A 25,223-nucleotide genomic window follows, 5' to 3' on the forward strand; every position below is an offset into this window, starting at 1 on the left:
TTCATTCTGGCAATTCTCCTCTGTCGTCTGACATCAACAAGGCCTGTTCATGCTAAGTGGATGTTTTCTTCTTTCCGGACCATTCATTTTAGGTGATAATGGGTGGGAAAAAAGTGAAGACATTATACATTATTTACACCTAAGATGAAAAATTAGATGCAGGGACTTTGCAGCTTGTCTGTCTAAATTAGTACGAGCACAATGAGGCTCATGAAAGAGGTGCAGATTAAAGAATTGTTGTTGGAGGTAAAAAACACACAGATCAACCTCTATTTATGTTAGAGCGCCCTCTAGTTGATGATGGCATGTTGTGACACTGGATTTAAATCAGTGTAACAAAAATCAATTCTCTGTGTTCTGTGGAAATTTGACAGATTTAAAACTCTGTTATTTTAAAGTACATAATATAAAGTAGAATATGCAAGAAAACAAATTGGTAATCTGGAAAAGGACTAATGTTTGTGGATGTGGAATGTGGAAATGTGGAAAACCTGATATTAAATGTTAGGAAGTGAAAGCTGGTGAGTTGAAGGAGGTGTAGGATTGCAGTAATGAATTTGATCTCCACATGAAAACCTTTTAACTGTGAAACTGTTTCATGGTTCTGATTTTTGATATTTTTTGCTAAATAATTGTCTCTCTGACTCTGAATATAGTTTCTGGATCATTTTGACACTTATTTCTACACTCTGTACAGAAGGTACCTGGAGGATTTTCACATGACAAGCTGCTTATTAGAACACATAAGTTGTTGACTACGTATTTCGGTTTCAGGTGACCAATAAAAATAAAGTTCTGGCTCTCTCCATATTCATTTAGTAGCAGTCAGTTTTCGCACCTTTGACACTGACTTAAAGAAAACATGTTTCTAAACGAGTTTGTTTATGTCTGTTTCAGACATAAACAGAAAGATGCCAAAGAACAAAAGATGCAACGAGCAATGACGTGCAGACATTATGTAGATAAACCTGTTGATAATCGATAAACTCGATAAACTTTCACAGCGTGAATCATGAATGAGCTGCAGAAATGCATCAAACAGAAGTGTCAACACCAACTCTTTTATTTCTTTGTTTGTGTGGACTGAGATTTGTGATGAGGATCAGAGGAAGTGTAGCTGAGACATAATGCCCTTAATGAGTTGTAATGAACTTCTTAAAAAATACATTTTATTTATTATTATTATTATTATTATTATTATTATTAATCTTTGCAATTCAAAGCTTTCACAAGTCACTGATGTACTGGGGCATTAATTAGCAGGACACCATCACTGAGTCACATATGTACTTTCAGATATTATGGAAACATTTATTTTCTATGAATATATATTTTGTAACTGATTTATCTTACTGGGTATTTAAATATTAAAAGTGATTATCTGTTTAATTTGTTTTTGAGTAAACAGTACTTTTCTTCATATTTGTTTCAGTGGTAAAATAATTTTATATCTTGTAAGCCAGACTTGCATAGACTCCACACTGGATTATTATTTTTATTATTATGGATTTTACAAACATACAGGTATAGTGAAGGTGACGCTAGTAGTGACAGTCACAGTGACACTGTGACTGTCACTACTGATTCCCTGCCATAGGATAAAAGTTGACTGTACCGTCCCGTTCTTGTAAGTGAAGCTTCACACCTGGATTCTTTTTAATGGCAGGAAGTGGTGACTCACAGTCACCACTGCTTGTCATCTGCTACTCCTGAAGTTTCATAGCAGATGATAGTGATGGCCAAATGAAGCTTTCTGAAGCATTCAACGTCATATCTAAAACCGGTTCATTACTCGAAGCTTTAAAACACAGTCCTGTCTGGTGACATCTCGTGGCCAAAAATACAAAGAGCAGCTCGAATCTACAAAATAAAACAAAGCGCTTCATTATGATTGCCTTGATAAAAAAAAAAGAAAATTAAATAAATAGATAAATAAAAGAGAAATATACTTGCCTACATATGCTATTCTACCTGCTTTTAAACCATTTAAAATTACAATTCATAGTTTGATATGTGAATTATATAATGTTAAATTACTATTAAACAAATGACTGACTAAGTATTTTAGAGTTTGGGAGAGTATTCAAGTGTGTACAGCTGATCTGGGACCGCTGCAATCTTCGATTGCGCCTCCAGCTGAACCGGTGTCCACATCGGATGGGAGGCAAGTGTTGGAGGTGGCGTTGGATCCGGGGTGGGGAAGGTGATAGTGAGGGCGTATCAGTGTACGTGTTTCGTGCGTGTGGAGGGGGGATGAGTGAGTGCTTATCAGTGTATATGTATGTGTGTGCATGTCCATAGTTCAGCTGAGACAGTGTCCTTCGCTCTGCCAGACTAAGTAAACAGTCTTCCAGCCAACCCAGGTGGTCTTGCATGGAATGGGAAGGAACAGACTCAACACAGTCGTTATCAGAGAGTTTTTGTTCAGCTCCAGCCTTGAGCCCACAGCTTGCGCCAAAGGGATAGCCGCATTATGATGGTGATTTGTCTTTGAGAATTTCAAAGCTGTTCTTTAACACTCTGACACTAGTCTCTCAATCTCGCGTTGGAGAGCCGTGAGCTGCTCCAAGATGTGATCCAACTTTCGCTCAGAGGTGTTATTCTGAGTATTCACGGCAGCCGTAAGCTTCTCCAAGGTCTTAACCATGCTGCACTCAGTGAGCCCATTCTGAGAAGTCGCGCCTCGTCCCATCGTTTCAATCCCAGCAGGCAGCCTTGGGGCAGTTTGAACAGCCGGTTCCGCTTTGTTAATTCTCCGATAAGCCAGGGCCAAGCCAGCTCCGATCAGCAAGAACCCTGTTATCATGGTTCCGAATAAGGAGAAGCTGGATTTGGATGAGTATACATCTGCTGTCCTATGCTACATTAGTAAGTGTGTGGAGGATGTTACCACCATCAAGTCTGTGATGTGCTATCCAAACCAGAAACCCTGGCTTAATGCAGGAGTCTGTGCCTTGCTGAAACCAGGGACGCCACCTTCAGGTCTGGTGATGCACAGAGACTGAGGGGGGTTAGCAGAGAACTGCAGGTGTAAAGCGAGCCAAAGCCACATACGCACAGAAGATTCACGGTCATCTTTCTTCCCAGGACCCACAGTATGTGGAGGAGTATCAAGTGCAACACTGACTACAAAACCAGGGATGTACATTGCCCCAGGACCATTCTCTGCCTGAGACTCTCAATCGCTTCTACGCCCACTTTGAGGACCCTATCCCTCTTTAAATACAACTAACTTGTTGACAAATTACTAACCCTGAGACTGAGCTCCTCTCTTTGTAACTGAGTCCTGGACTTCCTGACTACAGACTGCAGTCTGTGAGGATCCACAATGTCTCCTCATCTTCCAGAGTCCTCAGCACTGGCTTCCCTCAGGGCTGTGTGCCAAGTCCCCTCCTGTTTATGCTGTTTACATATGACTGCTCGCCCAACCATCCAGGCTGTCATATTGTAAAGTTTGTGGACGTCACAGCTGTGGTTGGTTGCATCACAAACAATGATGAGACCAGCTTCAGGAAGGACGTGGAACTCTTGGAGGACTGGTGCAAGCAAAACAATCTCTGCTTAAATGAGAAGAAGATGAAGGAGATGATTGTGGACTTCAGGAGGGGAACACATACACACACCTGCACGTCGGAGGATTTGTAGTCAAAGTAGTACCCAGCTAGAAGTACCTGAGTACGTACCTGGATAGCAGCCTCACCTGGAAAAATAACACTTCCAGCCTGATCAGTAAAGCTCACCAGAGGCTCTACTTCCTGAGGAGGTTGAAGCGTGCAGGAAATGAGAGCTCAGTCCTCATCTCCTTTTACAGCAGTGCGGTGGAGAGTGTTCTGTGCTCTGGCATCAATGCGTGACACGGAAACTGCACCATGGCAGAGAGGAAAGCTCTAAAGAGGGTGGTGAAGGCTGCTCAGAGAGTGGATGGAGGCAGCCTCCCAACAGTCACATACATATACATCTCCAGATGCAGGAGGAGGGCCACCTGTATCATGAAGGACCCCACTCACCCAGCACACATACTATTTGTCCCCTCATGCAGGAGGCTGAGGAGCATTAAATGCAAAAACACCACTTCTCAATGCATAAATGTACAAGAACTGATATTGTAGCACCTTAACCACTATTGACACTTATTATCACTTTATCAATGCGGGTCATCATGCCCTTTGCTGCTAAAGTATTTCTTCACACCTATATTTATACCTACACTCTATACCCATACGCCATACTGGTACTCGGGTTGTTGCACTCTAGTTATAGTACTATTTATTGTATTGTTTTATTACTTGTCATTTCTGTTTGTTCAAAAAACAAAACAAAAAAACCCAACTATTTATTTATTACTTAAAAAAATGTTTTTCTTCATTATTTTTGTTTCTTTTCACTCCGGGACCATGTGTACATAATTTTGTTCCACCTCATGTTAACATGTGATGCGAATGTGTTGAATCCTTGAACCTTGTTTATGGGTGAAGGAAAAGCTGTAAAAACTAGTTTACATAGTTTTAGCTACTTGCAGAATGACATTTAAAGTCTGGAATGAAACACCTGAGTTACAAGTGAAACAACATTTTTCTCCACAGCCCTTAACCGACTCTAACCAGGAAACAAGCTATTCTTCTTTCTTAGTAAAGACACACAGAGGATCAAAATGAGTTCAGACAAAACTATCAGCTTCCTCTGAGTGAGTCCAGCTAAAGGACAGAAAAGTGGAAAACTCCAACACACTCCAAGCTTGAAGCTGTTGACGGGAGAGGAGCCAGGACTGACTGTACTTCCTATCTGCTGTTTTCAGCTTTACTCACAGAATGGCTTCCAGATCAGAGGAGGATCTTTGCTGTCCAGTGTGTCAGGAGATCTTTACAGATCCTGTTATTCTGTCATGTAGCCACAGCTTCTGTAAAGACTGTCTGAAGAGATGGTGGAAAGAGAGACCAACACACGAGTGTCCAATTTGTAAGAGAAGGTCTTCAAAGCCAGAACCTCCTTTAAACCGGGCTTTAAAAAACCTGTGTGAGTCGTTCATACAGGAGAGAGATCAGAAAGCTCCAGAGGGTCTCTGCAGTCTGCACTCTGAAAAATTCAAACTCTTCTGTCTGGACCATCAGCAGCCAGTGTGCGTTGTCTGCTGTGCATCAGAAAAACACACCAACCACAGATTCAGACCCATCGATGAGGCTGCACAACAACACAAGAAGGAACTACAGGAAACTCTGGAGCCCTTAAAGGAGAAGTTAAAGATTTGTGAAGAAGTTCAAGTGAAGTTTGATAAAACAGCAAAACACATTAAGGTCCAGGCCCGACACACAGAGAGGCAGATTAAGGAGCAGTTCAAGAAGCTTCACCAGTTTCTAGCAGAGGAAGAGGAGGCCAGGCTGGCTGCACTGAGGGAGGAAATAGAGCAGAAGAGTGGAATGATGAAGGAGAAGATGGAAGCTCTGAGCAGAGAGATAGCAGCTCTTTTAGACACAGTCAGAGCCACAGAGGAGGAGCTGAGAACTGAAGACGTCTTATTACTGCACAACTACAAGTCTGCAGTGGAAAGAGTCCAGCGCTGTTCACTGCTGGATAATCCACAGCTGCCCTCAGGAGCTCTGATAGACCAGGCCAAACACCTGGGCAACCTGACCTTCAACATCTGGAACAACATGAACGACATGGTCTCCTACACTCCTCTCATTCTGGACCCAAACACAGCTCATCCACAACTCATCCTGTCTAAAGATCTGACCAGTGTGAGACGACGAGAAGAGAGGCAGCAGTTTCCTGATAATCCAGAGAGGTTTGATTATTACATCTCTATCCTGGGCTCTGTGGGCTTTACCTCAGGGACTCACAGCTGGAATGTGGAAATTGGAGACAGTACAGGGTGGGTACTGGGTCTGTTAGCAGAATCTGATGAGAGGAAGGGAGAGAAACTGTCTGGATTATGGGGAATACGGCACATATTAGATAAATACTACGCAGTCTCACCATTGGCTCCAAAAACCCCTCTCTCAGTCCAGAAGAAGTTCCAGAAAATCAGTGTGAATCTTGACTGGAACAATGGAAAGCTGCTGTTCTGTGATCCTGACACTAACACACACATACACACCTTCAATAACACTTTCACTCATAAAATAATTCCATACATTTACACTAATGGTAAAGTGAAGGTGTTGCCGTTGAAGGTGTCAGTGTCAGTGGAGCAGATGAGTTAAGGATGATTTTATTTCTAATCTTGTTTCCTGTCAGTGAATTGAATCTGGTAAAGTGCAGCTGTTGCTGAGTCTGGTTCTTTCTGGAGATTACTAGGGGGGGGGGGGGGGGGGGGGGTGTTTCTTGGGTGATCGACGCGGGGCTGTTCTCATGACCTGTCCTGAACAGAGTAAAGCAGTGAGGGAATAGTACGCAGTAGGAGGCAGGTGACTGTCCAGGGTAGCTCCTTCAGCCCTGCCACTGACAGCCAATTCCAGCTGCAACTCCACTTCACAGTAATTATAATACTGCACATTCAGATTCCATTACTTGTTGAATACCTTCATAAATACCAGTCTGGAAGTGTACAAAGCTCAGCTAATAAAATCATATATTTCACATTTGTATTTGGAAATGTTGTCTTCATCATCTTTGATGTTTAAACTCTTTATCCCTGGAACATAAAGGCCTATTATTTTCTATAAAATGACGCAAGCGAGTGAAATGTTTATGGCAACAGCTGTGTGCAGATCAAAAATGGATGATATAGCGAGTGCATGAGAGAGTATGACTGTGCAGGGTTTAAAGCGTGGAAGTACTGACCTTACTTTGAGTTTGATTCCTTAAAATGTGACAAAAACATTAGCGTCCACTGTTCACTGCATGAGAAGAAAACTTCTTTTTACAGTGAAAAACCCCTAAACTTCTGAGCAAGCACCGAGTGTCACGGGAATATAAAATTCACAGAGAAACTCCTCGATCCTGCCAATGGCCGCTGCAACACACCTCCACCAGGGCATACCTCCACCTGCCCTACCCCTGCTAAACAGGTGAAAATAGAGCAACAGGATTGCTGAGTCTTTGATTTTATTTATTTAGCTACCCGATCTTTACTGGAAACCTGATCTGTACCACACATGCCCGAATCTTACATCACTTCCTGCCATTGCCAACAACAGTTAATATATTTGAATGACATGGTTAGTGCCCAGTTAGCTCCTAGCATTTCTCGACAGCTCTACCTCCTTTTCGATTCCCTGGGACATTAAACAATGGATATCTCTATATACAAACAAATTCACGCTTTTTTCCTAAATGGAGAACTTCATCATCACAATTCCAATCAATCCTCTCCACACAGACAAGCATAAACACACTTGACTATCACTACATGATTTGTAATGACGCAAGTTCAGTTTACTCATTCGCTCAGTCAGCAAGTGGCTTGGTTTTCAAGCCTGAAACTTCTTTTCTCCTCCACTGGTTCATTTTTCTCTTTCTTAGTTCTTAAGGAAATCCTGCACACTATGCTGTGATAGTCTTCAGCTCTTTGGGAGTCAACTTGTGCACCTTCCTGCCAAACTGTATGAAACATTCTTATGAAAATAGCTGAATACATGGATGGGACTGGAACAAAGTGAAAAACCTGCTAATGTCCAAAGAAAAAACTGAAAAACCTTTAGAAAGCCTATAAATATCACTCAAGAGCACTTTAAAAATTACAAAAATGCTGTTTGGAAGATGACAATTATGAAGTGAGAAGAGGCTCAAGAGTTTTGCAAAGCACTGTATGACTGTATGTGTAGTTGCTTGGCATCAAAACTACACGAGTTACAAGGAGTGGAACATCAGGCTCTGATTTGACTGATTTGTTTGCAGTGTAGCTGTTAACAGAACGAGAACTACCAGTTTGTAATAATTTTATGATTTGGCAGATTCTCCCATTACATTGGCTTTATGCTGGATAAGAGCTCCTAAGCAGCCACGATTGGCCGTGCAACCAGTTACATACCACTTTAACCCATGATCACACCCACATCAAGTGCAGCATTCGATTTTAGGGGTTTTTTTTGGCTTTACAAACTGCAGTTCTTGGTTAGTTCACACTGCAGTTCGACTTTTAACTTTATTTGCAATAGTGAAACCTAAGCTGTAGGACTCATGAACCTGGCATTCGTAGCAGAGTGTCTGTTGTGCTACAGCCAGGCTGACAGATGGTTTATTTCATATTCTTCGCTTTAACTTCAATAAATACCACACATATATATTGCACATACAGCAGAGGAAAAACAGGGTTTATGCACACAGCGCTACTGCTCACTTTAGCACGAGTAAAAGGAATGCACCCCTGCTCCAGGAATTGTCGCTGACTTATCACTGAAGAATCTTCAGAGCGACAGAATGCTGCCGCTCCGGTCGTCACAGTGCTTGGCAGGTTAAACTTTTCATAATACGGGTAAGGGTTGGAAATCTGCCAAATCCCACTTTAACTGTGATGACACTGACGTCTGATGATGATTTGAGATCTGAGATGCCTTCACCCATCCTATCCTGGGCGTGAACAAAGGTGAGGACTCACATAAACAGAGCTGTCCTTGCAGACATTTCTGTCCAGCTGCACCAGGATCGCCTTTTGAAGAGCAGCCTTCATCAGAGCCAAGGTAAGATGAGCCCCAATCTAGTCCTTTGGTGGGAAGCTGGGACAGTCTTTGACTGTTGGCAGCAATATGACGGGAGATGAGTGGGGGTTGGTTGGTGTATCCTGCCAACTCCTTTTTTCTTTTCCCTTCTCTTTTTGATCGCCTCTGTCAGTGCGCCCCAGGTCGGCTGTGGCTACAATGTAGCTTGCCATCACCAGTGTGTGAATGTGTGTATGAATGGGTGGATGACTGAACGTGTAAAACTCTTTGGGATAAAAGTCATTTGATCAGCCTCCCTCCGTTGTGATTGGGCACCTGTCTCAATGTCCTGGTTGTGTGAGCTTCTGTGCTTCCTGGTCTCTGGGTCTGTTAGTTGTCCCTCAGCTTCTGTGGTGCAGTGGCTGTTTGTTCTGCCAGGGTGGGTCTGAGATGAACTTTTTGGCCTCTGTTTAATCTTTTGATGTTTTTTGGTTCTCTTTTGGTTGTGCAATTTGGCTTCTTGATCTTAATCTTCATTGTGGGTCTCGGCTGTTTTAGGTCTTTGGGTTAGTATGGCCTTATGTCGCCACCATAGCTGTTAAGGCATCAGGTAATTCTCACGACTGTGATGGGAGTGGGTGTGTCCACACTGCCTGAAACCACAATACTGCTTCTTGTTTATTTGGTTTTTGTTTTGTTTAGGTTTTTTTTAAATTTCATAGTATTTTTCCTTTCTAAGATTGTAGATGGTTGTTGCAGTGTTTGGTAATGTTGTAGAGGAACATGGATACTTGCAAGAGAAAAAAAAACAAAAGGGTTGGGACCAATGATGAATCAAACCAAGCAAAGGGACAGGTACTTTCCTTTCCCCCAGACGAAAGAAGTAAAGTTTGGTTCAGAGTGGAAACTTATTCCAGCATTTAGTCTGATATTGGTGAAACTAAATGTAATGTATAAATGAATGCTGCCACATTTTTGCCACTTCCATGGATTTTCCTGTTTCTCCTGGTCCTCTGTTCAGCTGCTTCTGGAGGTGACATCTGAATTTATTACATTCTGTTTCATGTTAAAGTGTTTTGTTTGTAATTCAGTTAATGTTTGACTATTTAATTTTAAGTGTGTCAAATTTTTAACCACTTCTCATCAGCTCATTTCAGATTGCTGTTAACTGATTTCTGTTTTCTTATCCCTCCCAATTTATACTACGTATGACACAGGGAATATTTGATATTACAGTCGGCAAATTCTAAATCTTTACTCCAGAGTCAACTTTTCATCTGTAGTGAGTGCACAAAGTCCTGCATCCTTTCTCTGTTGTGTAGGCTGCATGTCCACTTTTTACCTCAGTATGTCTGTGAAGGTTCTCAGTCATCCAGGTCATCGTAGTCAAAGGAGCTTGCAAAGAAAAGCGTCTGGACTTCTTTAAGTTACTTGAAGACGTTTCACCTCTCATCCGAGAGGCTTCTTCAGTTCTAAGGTCAAATGGTGGAGAGTCCCAGATATAAACCTGGTGGGAGTTTCCCCCCACAGAGGGACAAAAGGACCCCCTGATGATCCTCTAATCGCCTGAGCCAAGGTGTGGAACTGGGTGTGGGTCCCAATCAGCCAGAGTTTCAGGTGAGTTCATTGTGAAACCTGGCCCCACCTTATCATGCGAATTCCTGAGGTCAGATGGCCCAGGGTGTGAGTGGGCGTTAAGGCGTCTGGGAAGGGATCTCAAAACTGGATTATAGATGGCAGAGAGTTGGTGTCGTAAACCACCGCCTCTGTTCAAAGATGGTCGCTTACAGTGGACATAGATGGCTTCTTTCACTCCTCTTTCAAACCATCTGTCCTCTCTGTCCAAAATGTGAACATTGGCATCCTCGAAAGAGTGTCCTTTATCCTTAAGATGCAGATGGACAGCTGAATCTTGTCCCGTGGAGGTGGCTCTTCTGTGTTGTGCCATGCGCTTGTGAAGTGGCTGTTTGGTCTCTCCAATGTAGAGGTCTGGGCATTCCTCGCTGCACTGTACGGCATACACCACATTGTTAAGTCTGTGTTTTGGCGTTTTGTCTTTCGGGTGAACCAGTTTTTGTCTGAGCGTGTTGCTGGGTCTGAAGTACACCGGGATGTCATGCTTGGAGAAAACCCTCCTGAGTTTCTCTGATACACCGGCTACATAGGGGATGACAATGTCAATGACAATTTTTACCTCAGCTGTCTTTGTTGGTGTTCCAGATTAACTGTTTTTTTTACATCAGTGGTTTACTTGTTCACGTTTGTTTACTTTGCAATCTTTGATCTGCTATTTCCAGTTCATGTGAATACATAGATGTCGATATTATCTCCAGATAATAATGCAAAATATTATAACAAATATTTTAAGAAAGTTATAATCAATTCTGTGACATCACAAGCAACTATCTTCCATCTGATACCATCGAGCAGCTCAACCCGAGTTGACCTGCATGCTGATGATTTAGGAAACACATACATGTTATCTGATGAATGTTACAGTAGGCTTAAATAACACTGATGGTGATAATTTGCCATTTTGTCATTGCATGGCAACTGTGTTGCTCTAAGAAACTGGAATTTTGCATCATAAACATGAATCAAAGTCACTGTAGTGATCTGGATTAAAAATGCTCAAACATTTTAAAGACATAAATGCTTAACTCCTCTAGCAAACTTTTATTGATGAGATTTTTACAGGCGTGTGTTGTGTTACTGCTGAACTTGAAGGAGGTGGCCCAGTTTTACTACACATCAGGCTGTAACTACAGATTGTTTTCATTTGCCGACTAATTTTTTATTGATTGACTCTTTGGTTTATAAAAATTCTAAATTACATCTACTCTAAATTACTTAAATGACTGAAAGGTAAGACAGTAATAAATGTTGCTCACCTTAATCGGCTGCTGTAGAAGTGAACACTTGTACTTTGGCCTTCAACCTCATTCTTTTGTACCGTGATGAAGGGTCTTTACTTGAAGACAGGCATCCATCTTTTAAGAACCGGGTGGATCTGCAGGACAGACAGATGAAGGATGGAGACGTGTCTTTGATTCTGAAGAATGTGACGATTAATGACACTGGAACATACGAGTGTCGTGTCGCCCACAGAGTTCACAGCCACCATCATTAAGAATACCTCTATCAGCATCATCAACCTGAGTGTTGATCCTCCAGGTGAGTGAGTAGAGTTGAGTGTGTGTGTGATCAGAGGTGAAGCTGCTTCCTGGTTGTTGATGTTTGTTTCTAAAGATGTTGTTGATGAGACTTTGTAGAAAGCAGCTGGTCTGAGTGATGTGATCAGAGTGCAGTAGATAATGTCTGACAGCAGTTTGAAGAGGAAATGGATTCTGTTCTGTTCTTCACTCATCACCTACCTGACAGCTGACACCTCACACCTGTTTCTCACCTGCAGGTCAGACAGGAGGAGACACAGAGGATGGAGGGAAGGAGGATGGAGGGAAGGAGGATGGATCTGTTGGACTGATCGTTGGTCTCTCAGTTTTTGCTCTGTTTCTTGTTGCTGTTGTTGGTTTTATGATCTACAGAAAACATAAACAACAACAGAGTCAGGATTCATACCAGCGTCCAGCTAAAATGCAGCCTATTTGAAATCTTAAATGGCTTTTTCCAGCTGGTCTGTGTAATCAGAAACTAATTACTGATTACTTCCCCCCAAAATTAATCCTTTACTGATTACTTATTTTTAAAAGTAATTAGTTACTTAGTTACTTTTTAAAAACATGATTTACAACCTGAATAGGTAATAAAACAATAGATCTTTCAGCCCAATTCTACTTTTTCTGCATAATCCATCATACAAAATGTAATCAGATGAAAAAGTCTCTTTTTATTTGTTTTAATCTTTTAACTTTATGCATCAAGCAAAAATTTAATTATATGCACCATTCTCTGACTTGAAGAAATGTGTTTAACATTTAAACCTATTTTCTGCACATTCCAGCACATTTTTTTTTTGTTTACACTCAGTCTTTCAAATAGATGCAAGTGAAACACAGCAGAGAATAAATAAAATCAAAGACTCAGCGGTCCTGTTGCTCTATTTACACCTGTATAGCAGGCAGAGGTTTGCCCTGGTGCAGGTGTGCCTCAGTGGCCAGTGGAAGAATCCACAAGTAGCGCACTCAGTGTTTGCTTGGAAGTTTAGGGTTTTTTCACTGTAAAAAAGGTTTTCTTTCCACGCACAACGGACACTAATGTTTTTGTCACTTTTTACGGAATCAAACTCAAAGTAAGTCAGTACTTCCACGCTTTAAACGCTGCACGCTCATACTCTCATTGTCATGAGACATTTTCGCCAAAAAATTATGGTTTTAGTAACGCAGTAACGCAGTGTTCTTACGGGAAAGTAACAGTAATCTAATTCCCTTTTTGCAATAGTAATCCCTTACTTTACTCGGTACTTGAAAAAAGTAATCGGATTACAGTAACGCGTTACTGCCCATCTCTGGTGGTGAGACAGCGTAGCGTGAGTGTCTGTGCCCCATGCCTTTGTGCTGAAACCATACTGAACATTGTTGGTTAAATAAAAGTGCCATCAACACATCCATGGACTTGTATAAGTGTGTCGGGGTCTGACTTCATAATGAGCTATAAAAATAGACAATCCCATCACTGAGTTTCTCATCCCTGGTTTATTGTTTTGTCTAAATTAACATTCATTTCTTGACTTAAAACATTGCTTTGCAATTTGCTAGTTTTTTTCTTCCTTGAAATTTGTGATTTATATATATATATATATATATATATATATATATATATATATATATTTTAAATCCCTTGTTGTTTGCAGTGGTGCTGGACAGAAGGATTGAGGAGGTCAGGCAAGAATCTTTGTGGACTATGATGTTTGCAGATGACACTGTGATCTGTAGTGACAGTTGGGAGCAGGTGGAAGAGAGCGTGAAGAGGTGGAGGTATGCTCTGGAGAGAAAAGGAGTGAATGTCAGTTGAAGTAAGACAGAATAAATGTGTGTGGGAAGATGAACGCGCAAGGTCATGAAGGAGGATGGGTTTAAATCCCTGGGGTCAAACATCCAAAGCAAATGGACAAAAGAGGTGAAGCCGAGAGTGCAGGCTGGGTGGAGTGGGTGGAAAGTCTGAGGGGTGATTTGTGATGTTACGATTTTCATTGACAGTGACCAGGATAGACAAGAGTAGAAATGACATCAGTTACATCAGTGGGACAGCTTTACAATGGACATGTGCAGAGGGGGGGTAGTGGACAATGGAAGTTGAAGATAGAGCTGCCAGAGAGGAGCAAAGGAGGAAGACCACACAAAAGTTTAATCGGTGCCTGTATTGCCTTAAGAAAAATCACACGACCAAGGCAAATTCATTACAATTTCTAATGAATCAGGAGGAGAGGAGACAATCTTTGGTTTTGGCTTGTTTATCCTTTACTACACAATGAAACTGCAGAGAAAAACACATTTTCTCCAATCTGGTATCATCTGGGGTCCCAGTGGCCTAAAATGATTTTTTTTCTAATGTTGCTATCGAGTGACACGCCAACAATGTGTCAACACAGTAACGGGAATGTGACACTCTATAAAGGTGTCATCTACCCATAACTAGAACTCAAGCATGCAGAGGGTCAATGTGACTGTGGAGGATAACAGGTATATGCTGAGATGTCAGATGATCTGTTGTGGCTACTCTTCAAGGGTGCAGCCAAAAGAGGAAGATTTTAATTTTGCCATCAAGTCTTTATTAACCTTGATGTACATGCAGCTCATGGCTGTCAGTATTCAAATCCACCACACCTTGTTCTTAAAAATCGGTTACTGGGTAAACAGTCAAACAGCCAACTGACAAATATATCAAAGTTAAACAAAACTTCGAATACTAAAGTGAATTCTCAACTATTTGCTTCAAATAATCCATGTTTATTAGCTCTAATGCCATTAAAATAATTGCTGCTCATTTTTTTAATTTAGGTAATGCTGCTGTCTATGAATCAGCAAACACAAATGGAAGACACTGGAAATGGTAAAGTATATATTTTGAATTTCAAACAGTAGATAGACATGTGGAGGCTTTTTGATTGAAGGATTTCAGGCTTTAGAGTATTTCGCTCATCATAGCGTCCTTAAACCTGAGAAATATGCCTAATAATAAGGCTCCAGGTCCAGATGGATTTCCAGCAGAATTCTGAACACTTCTGCACCATTATTCCACAGAATGTTGCAGGAAATCAAGGAAAATACGAATTCAGTCAACATCAGTCTCCTGCTAAAACCATGGAAAGAGGATATTTTTCCCACCTGTCACGGTCTGCGGAGACAGGCCGTGCGGTGGTGTGTGTGATGGACCCAGGTGCGTACACAATTGAGTAGACGGGAGTGAACTCAACAGAAAGCGAGCCTTTATTATGGCTGAAGACAAAGTGTACAAACAAAGCAGGGATAGCGTGACTAAACTAGACTATAACTAAACTGGGAAAACTAATACTGTGACAAACTAAGAAGACTCAGAGACTATGATGATCACTGCAAAGACTGACCGTGAAAACATGGAGGTGAGAACACAGACGACGCGACTCTGAACACAGCAAGACTGAGGATTAAATACACACATGAGGTGATCAGGGGAAGTGGAGACACATGAGGACACAGCTGAATAGAATGAAACATAATTACAGCACATGGGAGAGTAAACCTAAATGCAGTGAACAAAGAACACCAGACTCTTTCAAAAAATATATATATAAAATATAAAATATAATATAATATAAATATAAAATAATCTGTAAAGCTCTCGCAGTAACAGCCAGACCCTTTTGAGGGTTATCTTGTACGGGGAAACTCACTACAAAAGAGATGATGACCATGTCTCCTACAGAAAACGTCTCACTGGAGACAGAGCTTAGAGCAGGTTTCATGGTCAGAAGAGCTGTTTATGTTGTTTGTTTCATGGATGACTTACCTGCCATTTTCCCAGTTAGACTGTGGAGAATACACATTCAGGCTGGATCCATTTTTCTGTTGTCAAAAGTGCTGCGTGGAGTTTTGGAAAATGGAAGATTTTTTTCTTTTTTTAAACTTGTTAGCTTAGCACTGATGATAATGTTGCCCTCTTTGAGTTGCTTGCAAACATTTTCCCTCTCCATCTGTCAGCACACACAACACAGGACTGTGGACATTGACCTTTCGTCCACTTTCTCCGAGCCAGCTGGAAAACATAATCTTATTTAAATAATAATCGTATAAACTACGAATGTAAATTCACTTTACTTGATCTCATTTTATCATTGCTGACAAAAGGTGTGCTGAATGTCTCGAGTCATTTCCTGTCACCCACATGAATGTCCGTTTAAGAAACAAACCAGGTATTAGTAACAATGATTTGGGCATTAGAGAATTAATCCTCAAATGGTTTCACCAGAATACTGCTCTCCTACACGTGACATGCGGATTTATTTGTCACGCATGCAAAAGGTGGAGAAAGCTGGTTTGGGTGGATCCAGAAACTTTCTAATGTGAAGCATGTGTGAAGCATAAACTGAGATGCTGAATTGACCCTTGCATATTGTTCATATTTCATGTCTTCACGGTAGCTTTGGCTATTTATTCAATCATAATAAGGGTTCATACCAAATTTGGAACTATAAACTATTTAAAATGTGTAGCTAGCTTATGTGATATTAATAAACATAAGATTAATCCCTAATTAAAGTTTCAGAAAGCAGGCTGCATGAATTTTTAAGGTTTTTTTTTTTTTTTTTACATTATATTCATATTTATTTCATTTTGGAGAAAAAGAAAACGTAGGTTATCAGATTTAAATATAATTTATTAAAAGTGAAGATAGCAAGAGTATTCTTTGGGATGAAATGTTATGAAATGAAATAAAAACATGAGATTTCATAGAATAATCCTTAGAATTTGTATTAGTGCAACATTAAAAAGCACTTAAAGCACAAAACCTGCCTAATGCAAACTAGTCTGTGCTTTCACAGCAGTGGTAGGAAACCTTGCAGGTGAGGGACCTGAACATGTATTTTCCATAACCACTGAAATGGCTGCTTAGATAGCTTTTATACTCCCTGTATAAGGGCATTTGAAGCTTATTTTGAACTTCCTTTAAAACACTGATTCTCACAACAGCCTCTCTTAGCTCTCCAGCATTTACGTGGAATCGTAACAGATGTGTTCAAACCAGGGTCGTTTTTAGCCCATTTGAAAATGAATCAAAGCATCCCCAAAGATTTCTTACTTTTTTTATACAATATTTGCTGTTTATGTGACATACTACTAAAAAATATAAAAACCATACAGTACTTGGTTGAGATGTAATATTTTAACAACTAAAGTATAGATATGCCCCTCCCCCCTCCAAAAAACGATTTTTTTCCAGCTCGCCTCGCCCCTACTCCGGCCCTGGTGCCCTTTCTGCTAGAGCGATGTTGGATAACCTACTCTGCAGTAAAATCATTCAACCGTCCTTTTGCTTCCATTGAAATTTTTAGAGCCTATTTAAAATAAAAAAAAACTTAAAATTGTCCGTAGCCTACTGTTGTTACCACTGTCCTGTTTGAAATGGGATGAGAGAAGCTGCTTATTTTAAAGCATAAAGCCAAGGTACTAACTAGCTAACTGACTGGATGCCCATTAACCTTATAAATCCTGTTGTGTATGTGTGTACAGAGAGACAGCCAGGTTTTTTTTTTTATTTTTCAAAAAAAGAAGCCACATTCAGGTAAAAGTGTAAGAACAAATGATCTGTAAATCGAAATAATGTTGGATCAGTGTTTCAATATTTATATCTTTTATTAGATGTGCTTATAGTTCGGTTATTTGCCTTTTGGTTGAAAATACACCGAGAGAGGACTTTTTATTACTGATCTTAATGGTATTTTTTCATATTAATGCAGTTTAATCTAATTGAATACAATCTATTTGTGTATGATTGTCAGTCCAAAGAGGTAGAGAGGAAAGAGGTGAACGTGAGGAGAAAGTACAAGATCAGGAAGAGCCAGGTAAGAAAACAGACAGGGAATAGTGACAGGCACAACAGAAACTGTTAAACTAACAAAGAGAAAAACAAGTTGTGTTCTCCCTATATTAAAGCTGCTATACAGAATCTGCAAAACAAACTGGGTTGAAACATTTTTGACCCTCTTTAACAACAGCACCCCCAAAGCTCTGATCCTAGAATCGCTCCTGGTTCAAACTAACAGAGAATTGAAGTTTGTAGTCATGTTGTACATTTTATGAATTTAACTTAGAGCTTAAAAAATGGTTTATGGGTCTTCCAGAGAAAGATAACCTCTAGGATTTTTTAGCAGTGCACAACTCAGCAAATGCAACAATAGAATCTAAAAACATCTGTTATGATTAATCTTACTGGGATACTGTGGAGGGAAAAGTAATCAGAAATAGTGAGACCAGCTAAATAACCTGAAATAACCGGTTTGTTACTCACAGGCTTGTTTAGACTTTGAATTATGCAAACACTCTGAGTATGACAACAGTTAACTTTCACTTTTTTATCGAGGGAATAATATCACATTCACATTTATGACCAGTTTATAGGGATCGTGAGCATTTAGCTGTGGCAAGCACAGCCTCTCCCACTAGAGTGTTCAGCTCCAGTTCTAGTGACGTTCACAGAGGAGCTCAAGTTTGCTCCTCCTACAGAAATGTCCAATTTTCTGTGTAGACCTGGGACAAGTCTTGACAAAAAGAAACAGACACACCGGTATTTCATGTAATGCATTTACCTGCAGAATGCCATAGTGTCATAAGAATATTGTTTTCTCTTTATATGCATGGATTTGTACAAAAAAGCTACATGCTGTAATGATGTGTATTTGTAGCTCTTATAGTCCTGCTAAAACTGTTTAAGGGGAAATAGTAAAGCATTTGGTAGCGGTTTAATGTCTTGCAGTAAAAAACAGTTTCCCCCTGCTGGTGGGAAAAAAAATGTAAATATACACAACTTTGAGGGCGTTGGCTTTCTCAGCAGACAACAGAGAGCACAGCCTAAAGCAGGGGTAGGGAACTCCAGGCCTCAAGAGCCGGTGTCCTGCAGGTTTTAGATGTCCTTGATCAAACACAGCTGATTTAAATGCCTAAATTAGCTCCTAAACATGTCTTGAAGTTCTCCAGAGGCCTGGTAATAAACTAATCATTTGATTCAGGTGTGGTGACCCAGGGTGAGATCTAAAACCTGCAGGACACCGGCTCTCGAGGATTAACATTCCCTACCCTGGCCTAAAGGGACTTCACTTCACACTTGGGTGTGTCATCAAAGGTGTGTCTGCTGACTCACCCAATAGTGACAGTTAGAGACATCTGAGAAAAACCTGCCTTTTTGCATTAATAGAGGAGTGAAGGAACAGACCGGAGACAAAGCTCTGGAGTAGACTAGACACATTTGTCATCTATTACTCTGTTAAACACTAACTGGACTCTCCACACTTGGATGCATGACAAAATCCCTCTTATTTTTTTCGTCTAAAGATGTGGAAATTTTTAATATTCACCATCTGCCTAACCCAGGTAACTGCTTCTAGTTTGGTTTTATAGCACTCCTGCATCACCAATATGTGTTTCATTTCTGTTACTTCAGTCATTCCTCATTGCCATAACCAACATTTTAATACCCAGAAGCATTAAAACATTTAAACATGAAAAGTTAGTTTGACTCACTTTCACCTCCAGATCCTGTCCTGTGTGGAGTCGTGCTTTCTCCAGAGATCTCTCTACGTAAATTCACCTGGAAGACTTCGACCTGGACACCGTGTAGCAAAAGGTGCCGCTCTGCTTACTTGTTTTTTTACATTTCTTTTCCTTGAGAAAGTATGGTAGCCTGACCGTCCTGTGTTTTATGGCTCTTTAACTTTTCTTTCTCGCTTTTTAGTTGAAACCGTCGGCTGTGATGCGAAATCAACGCGGTTAACTGTGAAGGACCCGAGTTTCACAATAAAAAGTAACGGGGAAGTTGTAGCTTTAACGTATGTCTCAGTGGGAGAAAGAGGACGGACATTTTCTGTGTGTGCTCAGGACAATAGTGGACTGGAAAGTAAGATGGAAGTTCACCTTGTCCGCAGTACAATGCTGAAAAGACATGTAAGACAACTGAATATTGTGAGGCTTTTGTAGAGATCTGCAGGAACAGTGCATTTTTTTTTCTAACATATCTGAACTTTTTGGAATGTCACAGCAACGAGGCCAAGGCTCCCTGAACCGCTCTAAAAGACAGAGAGATTGGAGACGTCCGACATTCAATATAGTGGAGAATTATGAAGGGAACTATCCAGAAGAGCTTTTAACGGTGAATTGAATGTATAATTCATATCATTAATTATCACTATGCTATAAAAATGTTTATTGTCAATACATATTGTCCCCCCAACAGATCTGATAATCTTAGCTACAGCATGTCAGAAACCGTTTACACTTTTGATTTCATGACACTGCGAGCTGAAAGAACACACAGCAGACTGCTTCATGATAAACACATTATGAATAACACAATCTTTTTTTTTTTGTTTTGTTTTTCTCTTCCTTAATATGTATGATTTTATTTGGTTTGCGATGTAGTTAGTGATAGACGCTGCAGAATACCATGATGTGTACTATACTATCGAAGGAGAAGGAGTCGATACGTATCCAACTGGAGTGTTCAGTCTGGACAGAGACACGGGGGCTCTGCTCTTGCTCAAAGCAGTGGATCGTGAGGAGTTCCCAGAATATGATGTGAGTGTGAAGATGACGCTGATTTAGAAGATTTGTAAAGAGTTCCAATAATGTTCAGCAGTGATTCCTAAAGAGTGATTTATCAATCATTCAAATAGTTACAATAGTAATCGATCCTCTACTGAGCATGTTTGTTTATTTATTTTTTCATTCAAACCTGGAACTGGCACAGTTCACATATGGAGTCTTGTTATGTTCCTGCCTCTCCTTTCTATATTTGTGCGCATCAAACTAGTCAAATGTTTCTTTCTTCCCTCTATAGTTTGTAGTGCGTGCTTTTGACAAGCATACTAATGTGCAGCTAGGCGAGGAATTGCCCCTGAGAGTGATTGTAGATGATGTCAATGACAATGCCCCGGAGTTTGTAGGTCCTTTACAGTTTACAGTTCCTGAGCACTGTAGTGCAGGTGAGAAAGACAACATACAGTAATAGATGATTCTGTGGTATTTGACTTTCAGTGCAGTTGCTCTAAATGATTATGGGTTACAATACAGGGACTGTGGTGGGAGTGGTGAGTGCAACTGACAGAGACGAAATTGGCACCGACCATGTGAAGATTAAATATACACTCGTATCTGGATCAAATATGTTTACAATTCATCCAGAAACAGGTGTCATCACAACAACAACCAACACCCTAGACAGAGAGGTGAGCACTGCCTCTGCATCACTGATACCTGTGAACTTTATGTAATTGAAAACTTACCTGTGAACTTTAATTGAAAATAGCATTGAAATCGATGATGCAAGTGCTTTACAACATACTTTTATTATAATACTTTGTAACATTTCTTTTAAAGTTAAAAGACAACCATGTGGTGACTGTAAAAATCCAGGATATGAATGGTGCACCAAATGGTCTGTTTGCCACATCGACAGCAACAATTGCTCTGAGTGATATTAATGACAATCCACCAACCTTCATGAAATCATCTGTAAGTGTTTGAAAAAAGAATTTCTACTTATTTCACCAAAACATTGTTTTTTTTTTACCAACATAGTTAAACAACAACTTAAGAACACCCCCATGCTTTTTTTCTTGTAGTATAATGTCACTGAAAGTGAATAACTACTTCGAATTCCTGTTCAAGATAAAGATTCGATAAACACATCGAACTGGATGTCAAAGTTTGCCACTACTAAAGGAAATGAAAATGGAAATTTCAGGATAGTTACTGACCCCCAAACAAACGAAGGGCTTTTGTACATCTCAAAGGTGAGACTGGCTTATTATTAAATTCATTATTATCATTTAGTTATGTTGGTGGAAGCTTTTTACATGGACCACATTTAATGCAAAGTCAGCCTATATAAAACTGATTTATATTCATAAACTTTTAAATGTCTTTTCTATTTTCCAGCCATTAGACTATGAGAAGACGATCACTGCACAAAATGTAGCATCACTGAATGGCAGCAGTGCCACGTGGCAGTCCATCCCTGTGAATGTCAATGTCAAAAGAGGGGATGGGTAAGATGGGGTGTGTCAAATGTTTGCCTGGACACTTGGAAAAATGACTGATTCACCTTTTCCTGCAGATCTGTGTCCTTCGGACTACTGGGAATTATGATTATACTGTGTCCTGTGGTCCTGCTCCTACTGTTCTGTGAGTCTCCCACTGTGATTAAGTTGTAAGGGTTAGATGGGGGTTCTCTTGTAGTTTGCTCATTGCATATTAGGATGTCAACAATGCTGCATACAATAGTGTAGGGTATACCACACATGAAAGCACTATGTGAGTTCTGATTTTGAATATGTCTGCTTTTTTTGTTGCAGTCCTGCTCCTTGTATTTTTCTGTCTAAAAAAGAGAGAGAAATTGCAGCTTGATGACTTCGGAGACACTGCAGGAATCCCACTCAAATATAACACAGAGGCTCCAGAGGACAGCATGGTAAGGATAGTAATGTGCAACCAATGTCTCCGTTTCCAGTTTTTCACAAGAAAACCATATTTACTTCTTGTCCCAGGTCTTTCTTTATAACTGAGAATCAAATGGCCACTATCTACATCATGGAATTTTGTTTTATTATTACAAACATATTATTTATTTGTTTTTGATACATCCAACAAAAATGTCTTGTTGCAGAAGTTTGCATAAAAATTCAAAAATAGGATAGCAGAAGTTTCTTTTTCTGCAGTTAAATAAATGTAAATTTAATGAGTAACACGTTTGTAAAAAGATACTATTTCTCTAACTTGTTGGTGATCTGTTTGCTCGATGTGTAATATATGACCATCAGTCATGTCCTCAGCAGCTTTGAAAGTGTTGTATGCTTCCTCCTATTATCCAGGCTTGGGAGTATTAACAGGTGATAATAACAAACTACCTGTGTCTTCCAAATGGGAACAGAAGAAGATGGGCAGCATTCAGGGGACGTGGCTCTGTAGCTGACTCAGAGGTCACGGTCTGAATGCTGGGCTTGTTACTGGGGTAACAATGTAAAAAAAGAACAATCAAGTGGTGCAGGTGTGTATCTGCTATTGCTCCTTGTTGCTTTATTTTGTTGTTGTTGATGTTGTTGTGTTTTTTTTTTTTTTTTTTTTTTGTTTTTTTTGGGGGGGGGTGTTAAGTAAAAGTGGTTTGCAGTAAAAACTATGTAGATGCCATATTTTGGAGCTTCGTACTTCAGCAATCAATTCTCTAAAAGAATGATATCTTTATTTTTGGAGGGTAAATTTTAATTAAAACAAATACATAATGAAACAAAATAACAATTAACTAATGTTTCAAAATATGTAATGTAAAATTACACCTTCATAATAATCTATTTTAAGCAGTGTTGATTTACTTCTGCAGAATTTCCTAATCTGGAAATTGTCAGAAATTGTGTGTAACCATGTTTAACTTCAACTCGCTGACTATGAGACGGGTGCAGTTTGAGCTCACTGTAAGTCAGGTTGTTGAAACATTTCCAACAGTAGTCTGTTACTCTGTTACAACCTGCACGAGGGTGGAACTGGAGCACTAACGTGTTACTGCCTGAAACTAAATACAACTGGCTGCACAGGAAAAACCCAGTCAAAAGACAGTGTATGCCCTATATGTATTTTGCGTTGTTAAGTTGTTATTTGACATTAGCATTAAGGAGTTGTGTTTAATTTTTGCTACTGTAGCAGTTACTTGTGGTTTTTTAACATTTAAAGGAACGTGGTTATAAAACAGCATAATCAGCAAACATACAATAAGCAGACATGTACCCATACAACTAAAAGCAGTACTGTTTGTACTTACAGTCTTTACTGTTTATTTGTTTAAGTTTTTGTCCAATATCTGTTAATTTGTAATTAAAAAAAACAAAACAAATTCCCCTGTGATTTTTCTGGTTGTACTGTATATAAAGGTCAGATCCAAAATGGTTGTTTATTGTGTTCAGGTTTTGTGTGCACTCTAGTGTTTCACAGGGTGGAGCCCACATACACATAATACACTATGTGCAGTGTTCCAACATCTCAAATCCTTGGCTTATAATTACTTCAGTCCTCTGCAGATCTAATTGGTGCACTGGTGTTATTACTGACAAACAGCCCTGACCCACTGAGGTATAGACTCCACTGGACTTCTGAAGGTGAGCTGAGATCTGAGGAATTTAAAGGCCAAGTCAATACCTCAAATTTGTTAGCCTCCTCCTAACACAAACTGCGATGCACCGTGCATTCTGACACCTTTCTTTCAAAACCAGCATCACCAGCATATTTTTGGCAGTTTGAGCCACAGTCGCTTTTCTGTTCGATAGAACCACACAGACCACCTTTAACTCACTGTGTGCATTAGTCGCTGTTTCACCACTGTTCCTTCCTTGGACCACTGTTGATGCCGACTACTGCAGATGGGAACACCCCACAAGACACCACATGACTCAGTCATCTAGCCATGACAGTTTGTCCCTAGATCTACACCGTGTTCCAAATTATTATGCAAATTGTATTTTTCTCTGATTTCCCTAAATATTCGTTGCAAATTACAGTCAGCATATGTGTTTGACTCAAACACACACTGACTCAAACACACACATATGTGTGCTTGAGTCTGGGGTGGTTTTGGCTCAGGTGGTGGAGCACATCAGCTACTGATTGGAAGGTTGGTGGTTTGATCCTTGGCTTCACTGGTCTGCATGCCACATTTCCTTGGGTAAGATACGAACCCCAAGTTGATGAGTTCATCGGAGTGTGAGTGGGGTGAATGAGGCATGTTGTATACAGCGTTTTGAGTACTCTGGGAGAGTAGAAAAGTGCTATATAAGAATCAGTCCATCTGATTCTTATATAGCCCCCCCCCCCCCCCCCCCCCACCACTTCCCCTGCCGGGGGCGGACTCCCTCAGACGTCGGTGCGTTGGTGGTTCTTTGTGTCCGGGGGTGGGCGTCCGGGTACACACCGGCTCACTCCTTGGCGGCTGCTTATCGGGGCCTGGAGCCTGGGGCTCGCTTGGGCCACTTCGGAGGTGGGGTGCCCCCGGCCTCTCGGCCTGGGGCTCGGTCACTCAGGCACAGCTGGCTGCCGGCGGAGCTCACGGGCACGTCACTGCAGCCCCCCCTGGCTTCTGCTCCGTGGCTGCTGGGTGACCCCTCATCTGGGACTCTCCTCAGCTCTTTCTGGGACAGTGGCGCGGCTGCCCCTCTGTTGGTCTTCCTTGGTCTCTTGTGTTCTGGGGGCCTCTGGATGTCTGGGGTTTTGATCTCCTCCATACCTGCTTCATGCCCTGGAGGACGGGGCAGTGGCCCCCCACACCCTCTAGCAGATCATTACATGAGGGAACCTTTTAAGAAAACAAGCGCGTCCATGCTCACAGGTGTACACACGGGTGATCACACACACAAACTACACCCTTTTTGGCTCCTACCTCAATGCACACTGTGCTGTCGATCTTACGTGCTGCACAATAATGTTTAATATTTAGTATTTACTGTCATATTCCCATATA

The 25,223-nt window shown here is 40.7% G+C and overlaps 2 protein-coding genes and 1 pseudogene across 3 annotated transcripts in view; all 3 read left to right on the forward strand.

Moving 5' to 3' along the window:
• Positions 1 to 2,831: 2,831 nt before the first annotated feature.
• On the forward strand, positions 2,832 to 6,278 carry LOC146521431 (nuclear factor 7, brain-like). Its single transcript, XM_085155035.1, has one exon. The coding sequence runs from the start codon at positions 4,809 to 4,811 to the stop codon at positions 6,198 to 6,200; it is 1,392 nt and encodes a 463-aa protein (XP_085011161.1). The 5' UTR covers positions 2,832 to 4,808; the 3' UTR covers positions 6,201 to 6,278.
• A 1,909-nt stretch (positions 6,279 to 8,187) lies between these two features.
• Positions 8,188 to 25,223, forward strand: part of LOC146521432 (butyrophilin subfamily 2 member A1-like) — a 55,093-nt gene continuing 38,057 nt past the window's right edge. Inside the window, exon 1 of the mRNA XM_085155341.1 lies at positions 8,188 to 9,609. Coding sequence (XP_085011467.1) covers positions 9,534 to 9,609 — 76 coding nt within the window. The 5' untranslated portion in view covers positions 8,188 to 9,533. The remainder of the gene's footprint in view (positions 9,610 to 25,223) is intronic.
• LOC146521433 (desmocollin 2-like protein) lies at positions 18,707 to 23,656 on the forward strand (annotated as a pseudogene). The gene is made up of 13 exons (XR_014873319.1): positions 18,707 to 19,099; positions 19,262 to 19,352; positions 19,461 to 19,669; positions 19,764 to 19,874; positions 20,144 to 20,299; positions 20,562 to 20,706; positions 20,795 to 20,949; positions 21,101 to 21,235; positions 21,346 to 21,516; positions 21,662 to 21,771; positions 21,840 to 21,907; positions 22,078 to 22,193; positions 22,594 to 23,656. The product of XR_014873319.1 is annotated as a desmocollin 2-like protein (transcript).

This window comes from Neolamprologus multifasciatus, chromosome 3, assembly GCF_963576455.1.
Source record: "Neolamprologus multifasciatus chromosome 3, fNeoMul1.2, whole genome shotgun sequence".
Classification (NCBI taxonomy): domain Eukaryota; kingdom Metazoa; phylum Chordata; class Actinopteri; order Cichliformes; family Cichlidae; genus Neolamprologus; species Neolamprologus multifasciatus.

Coding starts and splice junctions, on each gene's coding strand:
- LOC146521431 (XM_085155035.1), top strand. CDS start 4,809: ATGGCTTCCAGATCAGAGGAGGATCTTTGCTGTCCAGTGTGTCAGGAG.